General features: G+C 34.2%; 1 protein-coding gene across 1 annotated transcript; it reads left to right on the top strand.

Annotated features, from left to right (window-relative positions):
- The first annotated feature begins 5,701 nt into the window (after positions 1-5,701).
- LOC126881616 (uncharacterized) lies at positions 5,702-7,132 on the top strand. The gene is made up of 2 exons (XM_050645983.1): positions 5,702-6,100; positions 6,199-7,132. The coding sequence occupies exons 1-2, from the start codon at positions 5,948-5,950 to the stop codon at positions 6,601-6,603; spliced, it is 558 nt and encodes a 185-aa protein (XP_050501940.1). The 5' UTR covers positions 5,702-5,947; the 3' UTR covers positions 6,604-7,132.
- Positions 7,133-15,532: the final 8,400 nt, after the last annotated feature.

The following is a 15,532-nucleotide window of genomic DNA, read 5'->3' as shown; positions in this document are numbered from 1 at the left end:
CTGTGGAAGACCTGAGCTATTAAAATGTGGTCCAATGAGTTTATTATTTTCAACCCTGATATATATTTTCATGTTTTTGTAGAAATTGACAAAATTTTGAGCTAGAAGAGAAGGTATTTCGAATTGATGAATCATTTTGTCTTTTAGCATATCTAAATTAACACAGTCATATGCATCTTCAATATCCAAACATAACATTGGTACATATGTATTTCGAGAATATGCATTTTGAATATGAGTTACAATAGTAGCGAGGGCATCCATAGTACCACATCCTTGTCTGTAGCCGTACTGAGAATTTGTAAGTAGTTTTTTCTCATTTATCCACCATTCAAGTCTTACTTTCAGTATCCTTTCTAAAACTTTGAGACTACAAGACATAAGTGAAATTGGTCTGTATGATTGTGCCAGATTCGGATCTTTGTTTGGTTTTAAAATTGGAATGACAATGACTTCTTTAAATTCTTCCGTACCTGCATATAGGACTTCATTAAATATTTCCAATAAAAGATCTTTAGCGATTGCAGGAAGCATATTAAGATGGGAGTCAGAGAATGGGTAACCAGAAACAAAAACAGGAACGAATGGAGGAAAATTGTATAAAATGGCAAGTCACACAACCAATTGTAAAACCAAAATGTCAATGCGGATTGATTGATCGCGAAAAACGAATCGGAAGAGCTCAAAAAGGGGGGACAATCACTCCGCTAGGAGTGTAGATGCCATGATGATGATGATGCTGATGCTGATGATGATGATGATGGTAAGGCAGCATTTGATTTGTGCAGCTGCTATGGTAGCGAAACCCAGCCTTTTCTATTGGTACGATCTCCAGAATTGCTGAGCTGCGTCTGTTCGCGAGTAGCCTCTCCCCACATAACAATTTCATGTTCTTAGTAGATTCATAGAACATACTTTTCAGAAAGAGTATATACTTAGAATATGCGTAATTACCATTGCGAATGTGCAGAGCATATACTGAGTATATACTACATTACAGTACTTAAACGTTCTATGTATATACTTAGAATGTACTACCGCACTTCTTTTCAGTATATACCAAGAACATACTTTTTAGAAGATTCTAAGGAGGTGCTATAAACCTTCTATTTATATACTTAGAATGTACTATCGCACATATTTTAGTATATGGGAAGAATATTCCAAGGAAGTGCTATATACCTTCTAGTTATATACTTAGAATGTACTATCGCACATATTTTTAGTATATGGGAAGAATATTCCAAGGAAGTGCTATATACCTTCTATGTATATACTTAGAATGTACTATCGCACATTTTTTAGTATATGGGAAGAATATTCCAAGGATGTGCTGTATTTCTCAGAAGTATGTTTTCAACATCACCCAATCTCATCCTATAGGTTCTACCAAAGAATACTAACACATCCACAGGGTGTGTTAGTATTCTTTGGTTCTACTAATATATTATATTTACATATTCTAATTGCATATGAGAATGTAGATATTACATTCTACAATATTACGTAAAAAGTAAGTATAAAATATATAAACTTTAGTTAGTTATATAGGTACCTATGTATAATAAATATTATATGGGTAAGTAGCCTATATATAAAATATAAGTAATATATTTAGTTATTATGTGCACATCAAAATAAAAATGCTGCTTATATAATTATATAATAGCCAAATATATTATAATATGTATGTAAATTACTAAAATTTATAGGTATCTATATACATTATACATACTTTTACTTACTAGGTATTTAGGAAATATTGAAGTACCAATATGAATTTATTATTTTCAAACTGCTTTTTATGTTCTTAAAAATGTTTTAGTCCTTGTAGCTAGAAATACTTGGTCCTACCTAACAGCGTAGACATAAATGCATAACTGACTCAGCGTTGCCAGGCCCAAAAAATTTATTTCCCCAAATTGTGTTTTAAAAGTTGCCAGATTTTCAACAGAATTCCCCAGATTTAAAGGTTTGTTACGCACATGCGCAATAACGAAAATTTCTGCGCAGTTACACATTTTCCGTTACTGCGCATACTCGTAACCGTTCATGAACGGTTTTGTATCGAGTTGGATAAACCTAGTTAGTTAAGTTTTTAACAATTCTTCTCCTACATGTATGCAACCCCTGTTGCGGTCTGTGTTGCCTGCCATGTAGGCACTCCATAGGAAATTCACAGATGTAAGTCGGGAACCCAGGACCTACACAGGTGTTCATAATAGATGACAGAGCGAGAGCATGAAGGCCGCGTCTCACCATCAAATAATTTGATCAAACAGTTTGAGCAAACACCGGAAGTACGTCAAAGTGACGTCACAATTGCAGTTTTTTTGAAATTCTAAAAATCTGTGCTCTCACTATGTCTAGTTTGATCAAATTTTTTTTATTGAGTTGTCTAACTTGTTTGTACTTTATTTAAAATTAAAATTTTGCATTATTATCCACAATGAACACTCAGGATGTGACGTCACTAACTGTCACTTTCAGTTTGCTCAAACAAGTTTGATCAAATTATTTGATGGTGGGACGCGGCCTTGACAGAGTCAGCGAACCCCAGGCAATATCATTGTTCGCGGTAGTCACAATTCACCAAACTTTATTGAGTGTGGCCTATATGTGGAATCAGTCACCACGATCTTGTCGTTGTAAAACATTTAATATTCACATAATTACTGGACTTTCTAAAATAACTATTTTTTACTAAATTTAATAACATATTTTAGCCAGTTTGATTTCCCCAGATATTAGTCATTTTAAAAAAGTTTTTCCCCAGTCCCCAAAGTTTATCAATTTTCCCCAGTTCTGGAGAAAAATCCCCAGACCTGGCATCCCTGAACTGACTGGAAACTATTTTCATATTTTGCTCTTTTGTTACCTACCCCCTTCCCTTGTGCAGGTATAAAATGCAATGCAAGGGTCAGAATGACAATGAATGGCCGTTTCCGGATTCCCGAAAATTATTTTACTTATGTGCTTATGGTATAAACTACTCAAATCAAAATGGTATATTCATTTCAACTGAAAACGAAACGAGAATTTCTCATTTTTCTTCACAATAGAATTAAGTTTTAAACTTTTTACCATACAATTAAAACGGTTTAAAAAAAAATGAATTAGATAGTTCAGTAGTACCTACTAAAATACATAAATTTTATTAATTATTCGAAGTTGATAATCTATAGGCTCACATTATTCTTCTTCCTATAGGTAGGTACATACAGTATATTATTTTTTAGATATTTTAAAAGTATATACAAGTAGGTATGTGTTAAGTATATACTTTTGCATATACTTACGCATATACTAAGAATATTCGATTAAGGTATATTCTAAGAATAAACTTTTACGAACGTTCCGAGATACTACGTACCCGAATGTGCTCAGTATATTCGGTGCAAGAATATTCTTTGAGGCACATGCAAAGAACATGAAATTTAGAATGTTTTTTATGGTACATGCTATGCTTGTACTACGCATATACTAAAAAGGATATACTTCGACGAATGTTGGTAGGATATGCTTAGAACATGATGCGAACATCATTGTTATGTGGGTCAATCAGTGTGTAACATGAGCTTAGCAGTGAAATTGGATAGTAGCTTTTTTTAAACCCCTGGCAGATATCCCGTTGTGAAAATATTAGAGCAGAATTTACTTAGCCACATTGTTGCGTATTTACTGCTATGCAATTCTGGGTTGATTCCTTCAAATCTCTGTGTTTTCCAGATTTGGTATCGTTCAATGCCTTATTCACTTCCTCTATTTCAAAGGGGTTGGAGTATTTGGGGTGGGCTCCGATTATTCAGCGAATATGTTTTAAGTTTCTCTTTAATTGCAGTGCGGGGCTCTTTCACTTTTGAGGCTTTGGTGAGCTTTACCAGCTGCACAGCTATTTGGTCGGCAGTAACTTCCTGCTGTTTATGAGTTGGAAGGTCAAAGCTGCCTAATTTTTTTAGGAAACTCCTAAATTTTTAGCATGGTGTTTTGAAGTCTATGCCTCTTGTTTCTTCCCATTTCTTTCGACGTTCAACGTCTAACTTATTCAGAAGTATTCAGAAGTATTCCTTGCTATACTCACGTGATACATGTTTTTTAGTAGTTGGCAACTATAATCTTCTTCTTATTAACGTGCCCTATCAAGTCCCCTTGACGTTGGCGATTAACATGGCGAAACTGTCTCTATCTTGAGCTATTCTAAATAGGTGTTCTGCTTTCTTTATTCCTGTCCACTCCCGGATATTTTCAACCAAGAGGCCTGCTTTCTACCAATTCCTCTGCGTCCTTGATTTTACCCATCATAATAAGTCGAAGAATATTATACCGCTCTCCCCTTACTACGTGTCCAAAATAGGCCATCTTTCTACATATATTTGATGTTATCAAGCAGCTCTCGGGCAGCATTTGCTCTCTTAAGGACTGCCACATTTGTCAGCATAGCCGTCCATGGAATTTTTAATGTACGTCTGTGCAGCCACATTTCAAAGGCCTCCAAACGGTTAATCGTGGATATTTTTAATGTCCATGCTTCGACACCATACAAGAGGACTGACCAAATGTAGCATTTAATCATGCGCTTTCGAAGTTGAAGTTGCAAGGTATCATTACAGAAGAATGACCTCATTTTTAAAAATGTCGTGCGGGCTATCTCGATTCTACATTTTATCTCTTTATCTGGATCTAGTTGTTCAGTAATATGACAATCAAGATATTTAAAACTGGGTACTCTTTGAATTATATGACTATCAACCTATAACCGTGAATCTTGATGGGCCAAACGGCTAAATACCATGTATTTTGTTTTTGAACGGTTTATATTTAGGCCAAACTCTCTTCCCACTGTGTCAATGGCATTTAAAAGGTGTTGTAATCCATTCATATCATCACTTAAAATAACTGTATCGTCTGCATATCTGATTGTATTTATCAGAATTCCATTATAACTTTCACACCCCATTCCAAATTATGCAGCGCTTCCTTAAATATTCTATCTGAATATAAATTGAATAAAAGTGGGAACAGTATACAACCCTGTCTGACACTTCTTAACTATAATAGCGTTGGTAAATATGTTGTAATTTGAACTCAGGTGGAATCCACCTAACCATGGGGTCCAGTTTATCAGTGAACTTAGTCCAGTTAGCTTTTATAAAGTTCAATCTTGGTCTGGGAGTGGAGAATTGGGATTTTGTAACCTGCTTCTAGAATATGGGGTGGTTCTGGCTATGGCTATGGAATATAAAGCATTGGACAGACGTAAATACCATTTGCGAGTCTGTCATGTCATAAAGGATAGACGTCTGGCATTAAGATAATTCGTCAACGCATATATTCGCTCCGTGCATGACTGATACGACATCTAGCGTAGTCGCCTGACATTTACCATTTTTGATAAAATTTGTTATACAAACAATGACATTGACATTACAAAAATTCGCCAAAATTGTTATATTTCGCCGCTACGGACGTTGGCATAGTTTCGTGTATCCCTACCACGGTCAAGTACGGAGCGAATAGGTGCACGCTACTATAAGAAGAAGAAGCAGCTGGCTGTGTGGGAAGTTATTTATAAGTTAGTTGCTTGTCTTAAAATAGGGAACTTTCACTAAAAAATTTTTTTCCATAAAATTTTTAATTTATGTTTAAAAATGTTATATTCAAAATATTACGTCTTAAAAATGAATAGTGTACGTATTTCCGTTTCAAACAACTTCAAAAGCGCGAGCTTGGGTCTGACGTCACAGGCCACTCTTATCGTTTTTGCCCGTTCGGTGGGCTATTGATTTGAATGCAGTTTGCCATTTCCAGTTGTGCGTGTCGAATAACTGTGACGTTTGCTCGGTATTTATGTTATTGTATTTAGTGTAGTTTAGTGTATTTATTGTGTAATATACTTTATCAAAATGGAAAACAAATCTGCGCAATATAAGTACTGTATAGTGCCGGGATGCAAAAGCACAACTGTCAGAACATCCAACATTTTTTTACTCTACCAAAAGAACCAAAACGACGATTAAAATGGCTAAAGGCATGCAGGCGAGATAAAAAGGATATTTCACAAAAAAGCATAGGTCTTTATGTCTGTGAGGATCATTTTGATGTAAGTATTTATCTAATTAGGTACCTATTTTCTAGTTAAAAAAATATTAGTTATCGTTTCATGAAAAGTGCCTACTTATACTTGTTTATTTGTTGCAGTTGGAACAAGATATGGATAACTATATAAAATTCAAGATTATGGGTGGTCCCAAAATTATTAAGTCAGGTGTTGTCCCGCACATATTTAATTGTCAACCAGACAGAAAACGAGCTTTTTCTCAGCCTGTGAGGGAAGCAGCCCTTAAAAGGGTTAAACGACAGCTTCTTGAAGATACCGCTTCTACAAACAAGTCTGTTTTAGAGGACAATGATGATAAGAGACAATGTGATCCTTGTTTCACAAACTTAGTTCAATCAGGACCTGAATTAAACCAATCAGCTTTACCTCAAAAACTGAATAATGCATCAACACAGACTCACATCAAAATAAGAAGTAAAGGTACCTATTCAGTGCAAATTTCAAAGGAGTGTTACAGTCGGGTTGTCGCCATTGAAAATACATAATAAGGATGCAGGAACTTCACCTATAAAAGACTTGCAAATATTTGAAGATACCAAAAGTGAATCAGGAAGTTCTGTATTTGAAAAGTATAGTGAATATAGTGGTAGTGACGACTGTTGGTACAATGAAAGTGATTCTTTATCTTGTGATGAAGATACGAAAGAAGAGGAAGCAAAACAATTTAAAAGTTTGTCTTTGAAGTGTACAGTGATGAAGTTGCAATACAGACCTAGACTGTATATGGGGCTACCAGAATATGCATTTTACATGTTTCAATTAATGGAAAAATATTGTAAGATTCAAACAATGCATCACTCTTAAAAAGATAAGAACAGGACAAACATTTATGTCTCTTGGAGATGATTTCGGCATAAGCGAAAGCAATTCATCGAGAATATTTGCAAAATCTGTTCCATTACTTAGTAAATACTTAAGATCTTGTATTTTTAATCCCCAAGTGAGTTCAGTTAAATTAAACTTACCCTTAGCATTTCGAGCTCGTTATAGTAAAGTATTTTGTATTATCGATTGCTTAGAAATTAAAATTGAAAAACCATCAGATTCTGTTAAACAGTCCTTATCATGGTCTGAATACAAAAAGTGCAATACTCTAAAATATTTAATTGCTTGCACTTCTGATGGGATTATTAATTTTATTTCTACTGCTTTTGGTGGAAGAACGTCGGATGCAGTTATTCTTGAACATAGTGGTATTTTAAATGTTCTTCCACCGAAAGTGGCGGTAATGGCTGACAGGGGTTTTAAACACATAGAGCATTTGTTAGTTTGCAGAGATTGCCAATTAATTAGACCACCAAGTGTATCTTCAAGTACAAAACTTACAAAAAGTGAAGTATTTGAAACAAAAAGAGTAGCTAGTTTAAGAATTCACATTGAACGAGTTATACGTAGATTAAGATAATTTGCTTGCTTAGCCCCCCATGCCTGTATTGATAGCAAATTGATATCACATACAGATAATATAACAAAAATTGTTTGTGTACTCATAAATTTACAGTCAGGAGTAATATCGGGAGATTTTTTTGTATATCTACTCAATGATTTTGTGATCGAAATACAAGGAAAATACGATCGAAATACTAGGAATTTTCAATTAAAGACGATTAAAATGTACTATTGTACTTAATCGCTTTCTTTTGAAAACCCCTCGTGAGTAATAGTACTCATACGTTACAAACACATTAGTAATTTCTAAAGATTTATAAATTTCACTTTAAAGTAAATAAACTGATTTTAGAACTATGCAAGAATACAAATCATAGCTGGTAATTTCCATATAAATACGATTAAAATGTAATACACCCGTAATACCTAATCGCGTTGTTTCCGACTGCTAGCTAGCCCGGTTGACCGTGGCCTCTGACGTCAGACGAATAGAAGGACGTTCAAGAGTCTCCTAAGATATTTAAATTTTATAGCATTTTCAAAACGTCATAATTAGCGTACGGGTTAAAAATATTTGTTTTTTTCGCATGCAAGCGTTTTAAGATCATGTTACCTTATGTTTTTTAATATTATTTTAATATATAAAAATTTATGCAAGTTCCCTATTGTAATGAGTAGGTATATCTTGGAGAGTTATTAATTAAACAGCGTATACAAAATAACGCGAAAATTAAGCAAGGAAATTAAAAATGTTTTCAATACTTCCGTTCTTTTTTTTTAATAATATTTAAATTTAAATCTCTTCAAGCGTTTTACACCCTTAACAGAAAAACTCTTGAATCAAATATTGATTTTCGTTTTTACTTTTTTAAAGTTGAAATAAAATTCAATTACTCTTCTTCTTTTGTTTCATCATCTCAATCTCTTTACATTTTCAAGTGTAATTCAAGTCTTTATTTAATTTACTCAAAAACATTATGTTTTAATTAAAAATAAAAAACAAATATCGTCTTTATTCTTTAATGGTAAACAGAGGATTTTTCTACAATTACATAGCTTACAAATTTACAAATCACCTTTACACATGTGTTGAAAAACAAAAATAAACAACAAAAGTAAATAACAGCTTCAGAATTTTAGAATTTTGTTAATATGATGGTTTATAACATAAGGAAAACATGTTGTATATTCAATTAGAAGGAACAGAATAATAAACGTGAGTGATGTGTGGCTGAACAAATAAACTGTTGATTGGCAGCGCGTGCTTAATGTGATAATGAAGTAGTTTCTCAGTCAATAATATTAGGTTTTCTTAAGAAGCTTTATGGTAGTTTTTCAGTCAATTAATTCAGGTTTTCTTATTCTGCTCTAGACAAATATACAGTACTTTAATAGTATTTATAGACAAAAATTTAGGGGTCTAAAATAAAGAGTTTTAAAAATTTGTAATAATATAAATATAACACAGTGTGGTCCAACCTTTTAGACGTTGCGGGACGTATTAAATTTGAAATTATTATTAAGGGCCAGAGAACTCGACTCGTCCAAAAAAAGTTTATTTTAAAAAATAATATACAAACGAAATATTATTTACAAGTATTTTATTATGGTTTACAATTTACATGTTATGTTTAAAATTTAACATAAAATAAATAATGGCATATTTGAGACAAGGATTTATCATCTACTAACTTTTGCACATATCTATGCTAGTCGTAGTGAATCTAATACACGCTTCCAGAGAATCGTTTTCCATGCGATCACGTGTTTTAGATTTAATATGCTTCAAAGCAGAAAATGTACATTCACATATAGGTACTACCAAACATTGAATGTAGTTTCAACGCAGTTACGAAGTTTAGGAAAACGATCCTTGGAGACCAACTTTCAAAAGGTACTAATGTCTTCATTTTTCTTTGCTTGAAAAAGCGAATCGGACTGTAGTTCGCACAGCTCTAATTGGTATTCTGCTGATTGGTTCTGGATGTTGACTCCCATTGGATTGTTAAAAAGCTCAAGATCGGGTTTTAGTGCATCAAATTCCGAAAACCTTTCATCGAATTCTCTTTTTATTTCTGTAAGAACTTTTGCAAACCTTGAGAAATCGACAATGGTTTCTTTTTGATTTATTTCGAAACACGCAGGAAAATGTGTGAGGTCGTTTATTTTCATGCAGTTCTCGAGAAGATCAAGTTTTTTGCGAAATGTCTCAATTTGACCAACCAACTGTGATACTGTCTTATTTTTCCCCTAGAGTTCTAGTTTTAATGTGTTCAAGTGAGAAGTAATGTCTGTTAGAAATGCCAGTTCATGAAGAAATGTTTTGTTCTTAAGCTTTGTTATAAATATGTCTGTGTTAATAACAATTTCCGTTTCACTAAACAGTAAAATCTCTTTTCTTAAAGAAAAAAATTTCTAAGTCATTTACCTGCACTCAACCAGCGTATCTCCGAATATAGGAGGACGTCCTAATATTCAGTATTTAATTCCTCCAAGAAAGAGATTAATTTTCGGTGCCCCTGAGCTCTGTTTCCTCCTCTTAAGCTGTTTACACTATCTGCACTACAGTTTTCATAGTATCGTTGATTTTAATTATCTTTCCGCAGTGAACCTCTTGATGCATAATCGAATGAAACATAACACAGTTAACACTATTTTCCCGCAAAAGTCCAGTCAATCCCGTTATGCGTCCCGTCATTGCTTTTGCTCGCAAGAGCACTTTTGAAAACTGCCTATATTTTTTACAGCGTCACTAACTGCTTGAAATATATTTATACCTTTTGTCCCGTCTTCCATGTGGTGCAGTTTTAGCAGTTCCTCAGTTACACAAAAATCTTTACTGATGCATCTAACAAAAATTAATAGATGATTTTTGTCAGTAATATCAACAGATTCGTCCATGGCTAAGGAGTAGTACAAATAATCACGAACTATGTCGACCATTTTTTTAAATACATGAGTATTCAGCTGATCAACTCTTCTAGATACAGTTTGATGGGAATCTGAAACACATTCAAAATTTTTGGTCATCTTTTCATCTCCAAAGGATCGCGCCATTTTAACGGCACACCGCTTGATCATTTCTTCATCTCTAAATGCTTTTTTACTTTTGAAAGCTCTAACATACTTCATATGATGCTGCTAAGCTTGATGATTGAACAGCTGTCGGTTTTGTAAATAGAGATTTATTTATTCAATTTAGCTTTAAGTTCTTTTCACAAGGGTATTGCGAGCTTCAGCTAGATATTTGTCGTATTTTGTTTTGTGTTGGGTTTCCTAATGCCTACTAATATTGCATTCTTTTGATACCGCGAGTTCTTCTTCTTCTTCACGTGCCATATCAGAATTATCCGACGTTGGCGATCACCATTGCGAAGGCTTCTCGATCTTCTGCAATATGGAACAGTTGTCCTGCATTTGATATCTGAGTCCATTCACGAATGTTTTTTAACCAAGAAACTTGTTTTCTTCCTACACCTCTACGGCCCGCGAGTACTTGACAACAAATATTGCACTGAAGTTTGCCTTTTAATTCGATAAAGAAATATTGATTTTCCCATTTTCCTTGGAACGTACGATTCTCTTCGAAAATTTTGCGTTTTTTGACACTACCCATTCTGAATTTATCATCATTATCCAACCAATTTACGTCCACTGCTGGACATAGGTCTCCCCCAATTGTTTCCACACTTCACGGTTTTGTGCTGATTTTTGCCAGTTTTTACTAATCCGCCTGATAACATCTGTCCATCGTGTAGGCGGCCTTCCTCTACTTCGTTTATCTTCTCTTGGTCTCCACTCCATCAGCCTTCGTGCCCATCTTGAATCTTTCAGCCTGGCGACGTGTCCTGCCCAGTTCCATTTGAGCCTGGTGATACGTTCTACAACATCTGCGATACCGGTTGTTTGTCTGAGATCTTCATTTCTTATTTTATCCCGTAGAGTTACGCCCAGCATGGATCTTTCCATGCGCCTTTGAGCAACCCGCATTTTCGACGCTGTTGCCTTGGTTAGAGTCAGTGTCTCTGCTCCATATGTCATTACCGGTAGCACACATTGGTCAAACACTTGTCTTTTTAAACCGATCGGTATACTGCTCCTAAATATGTCTCTCAGAGCTCCGTAGGCTGCCCAAGCAAGAGTTAATCTTCTTTTTATTTCGCATGTTTGGTTATCTCTGCCAATTCTAATTTCATGACCCAAGTAAATGTAAATGTACTTTTCCACTAGAATTCTGAATTTAACATTCAATTTATTCGTCACTGTTAATTCAACACGACACGTGCAGTTGACTGAAGCTAACTGCCTGCTCATCGGGAGTGGGTGTTCAAGGTTAACTACTATCTTAACCCGGCACCTGCCACGTGGGGTGCTACCAGCACCCCATAACACATTTTCATCAAATATTTGGTATTTCAAATTTGTTAACCGTCCTGTGCGTCATAGTAGCTTTCAATAATATTATATAGCATAGATCTGTTTGTGTTTGAAGTGGTTATTTAGTGTCATTCTGAAATTGTAGCTCTAAATTCGAATTGGGGTGTCATCATCTGGCAGTAAAATTTTTTTATGTTTTTGATAAACAGGTCAGATTTACATTTTTTTATTGTAATAACTGATCTAAATTATTAATACATTCTCTATACTCAATAAATTTTAATTTTCTTAGATATTTTACATCACTTCATTTATTATGGGTTGGTACTTGCTAATTTGCTTATAACACCTTTTTAATTTTATTTTTTAACTTTTATAATATATTAGTAGCTAATAAGTTAATAAAACATGTTTTTTTTATATTCTTGTGTAACTCAACACATTATTTTGTTTATAAACAAGTACATCACAGAAAATTTTTAAGGGGTGCTGTGAGCACCCCACGTGGCAGTTGATGCCTTGCAAAGCCACGTGGCAGGTGCCGGGTTAAGATTACGGAAAGTTAGACAGGGTTGGAACAGGTAAAAGTTATCAATGGCAATATTTTTGAAATGCGTTTGCTGGGCCGCAGTTTAACGAGCCTCGGGCCGCATGCGACCCGCGTGCCTGAGGTTGGACCACACTGATATAACACAACAAAGCATTATCTAAAGTTCTACACGGGCAACGTTATATAGAATACTAAAAATTAATTTTAAGTACATATAAAATGTATCCATAATTAGGACTATGAAACCAAACAGTAAATCAAGAGGTACCAAATCAGTACAGCGAGGTAAATCCAGATTGTGGGTCTTCAAAATGAGGTTAAACCATAGACAATGATTATAAATCTATGACAAAAATAGTACTTGTGATTAAGTAGCTACAAACTGTCATTAAGAAATTGGTATATCCAAATTTGTCTTTAAATTGCTGCGTGTATATTATAAGCCGTGACCAGACATCTCGTAACGCGACAATTCGTAACCGGACAAGTGGTAACGGACAACTCGTAAGTCGTAACGGCGACAGTTCGTAACAACGACACTTCGTAACGGCGACAGTTCGTAACTTTACAAATTCATAACCGACAATTCGTAACGTCAAATTTGAATTATTATGTTTATTTTTGTAAACGTGAAAACTATTATTACAGTTTGTTATAATTGAAATTATGTTTATCAATTTAACGAATCAGTAGGTACCGGGATAATCATGTTTACACATTTTATATTTCGTGTTTCAGAATATATTAAAAGTCTTTAAACACAAACAAATATTTAAATACGTACAAACTTTTAACAATATTTTTAACAGTTTATCCCTCTTAAGACCGCGTCCCACCATCAAATAATTTGAACAAACTGGTTTGAGCAAACTGAAAGTGACAGTTAGTGACGTCACATCCTGAGTGTTCATTGTGGATAATAATGAAAAATTTTAATTTTAAATAAAGTACAAACAAGTTAGACAACTCAATACAAAAAATTTGATCAAACTAGACTGATAGTGAGAGCACAGATTTTTAGAATTTCAAAAAAACTGCAATTGTGACGTCACTTTGACGTACTTCCTCAAGTACGTCAAGTTTGCTCAAACTGTTTGATCAAATTATTTGATGGTGAGACGCGGCCTTTATTGTTCCTTAAATTTGCATATACTTAGATATTAGACAAAGGAATAATGAAGTAATTCATGAAATCTTTAAGCCCGGTGTTCTCGAATTGAGGACCGCTACCTGAACAGCCAAAATAAGCGGAATGGGACGTTTCGGCGTCGCCGTTTCGGCGTGGCCATTTCGGCGTGGCCGTTTGGGCGTAGAGCCGTTTCGGCGTAGGCCGTTTCGGCGTAGGCCGTTTCGGCGTCGGCCATAACATGTAAATAATAACTAAAATAAAATATTCATTTTTCCAAAATCTTGTTTATTCATTTATTTATATATAATATCTACAGCTAGAAGCCAATTACAGATATTACATTAACTATGAGCTAAATAACAAGCACACACACATAAGTATAAAATTGACATATACAAATCTACCATTAATATTAAAATTTTGTGATCAATGGACTCCAATGTATCTACTTAAATAACTATATTAAAAGATTTTTTTCAAAATAATGTCTTACTAATAGACTCCAATGTAGGTATTTAGTCAACTAAAATAAAATCTCTGACGCCGAAATGGCCGACGCCGAAACGGCCTACGCCGAAACGGCTCTACGCCCAAACGGCCACGCCGAAATGGCCACGCCGAAACGGCGACGCCGAAATGTCCTAGACCCCAAAATAAGTGCACCGAATTACAGACCGTACGGGAGATAGGTAGGTAGATGGTAGATTAAGGTAGGTAATTAGAGTTAATGAGGGCCCGATTCTTTAACGAGATTGTAATGAGTAAGGAAATATTTTACAATAAAATATTATTTTAGATTTAGTTTATTTTGAGCTGTCTTTACAGATAGTCAAAATGAGTGAAATTAAAATGATCTTAAGTGAAAAGGGAAACTCGTTACTTGTGTTGGATGATTATAAGTATCGTGAAAAAAAAAGTGCTTAAAAGTGGTGAAAAGTTTTGGACCTGTATGCTAAATAAATGTAACGCAAAATTGTTTACACTTGGTGTAGATAATACAATTTCCCGAAAAGAAACAGTGCACAATCATGAAAATGATATAAAGAAATTAAATAGACAAATTTTGAGTCGGGCAAGCAAACGAAAAGCCATAGAAAATATCACAGAGCGGCCATCAAAAATGATCCATTCTGTAATAAGGGAAAACAGTGATGCTATGAATTCTTTGACAAGAAAAGACATTACCTACGTAAGAAATAATATGTATTACAAGAGACGTCAAATACAACCGCGTTTACCAACCTGTATTTCCGATGCGTTAGATATTTTACAAACATTAAATTTAAAAACAATAAAAAATGAACCATTTCTCTTGGCTACTGATCATATTAACAACATTGTGGTATTTTCGTGCGACACTAATTTAAAATTTATGTGTAATTGTGACAAAGTGTATCTTGATGGAACTTTTTGATATTGTACGAAATATTTTTTACAATTGTTCACACTTCATGTTGTAGAAAACGAACATTATATACCTGTGGCCTTTTGCTTATTACTTACACAACGTACACAAAAGTTTGGGGGGTTTAAAGGAACAAAACCCCCATACAATTTTTAAGGGGTGTCCAAATTCCACTAAAATTTTTGCTTAAGATACTATTGACATAAGAATGCCACTTGTCCATTTTCAATAAAGATTTCTAATAGTTTTCGATATATTGGAAAAAATCTATTTTCATTTTTTAACTTCAAAGGGCTGCAACTTTTTTTATGTGCACATTTGTACTAAGGTAAGTTAGGTTCAATCGAACTATTTTGGGTCCCAGAATACGTTATTAAATTTATGACCTGTATTTTTGTTACACCCTGTATACATTGTAAAACCCAAATCATGATTTCCAAATTTTATACATTGCAAATTATGATTCAGGAGTGCTCCTAGTAGCATTTAACGTGTCTTGGTTTGTTTATTTCTACTGCATCTTGAATTTAAATTTAGATTAAATGCTTACAATCTTTCTTGTTA

The sequence above is a fragment of the Diabrotica virgifera genome, chromosome 3, assembly GCF_917563875.1.
Source record: "Diabrotica virgifera virgifera chromosome 3, PGI_DIABVI_V3a".
In the NCBI taxonomy this organism is placed as follows: Eukaryota; Metazoa; Arthropoda; class Insecta; order Coleoptera; family Chrysomelidae; genus Diabrotica; species Diabrotica virgifera.
Note: the sequence above shows the minus strand (reverse complement) of the source record. Positions and strands in the feature narration are given on the sequence as shown.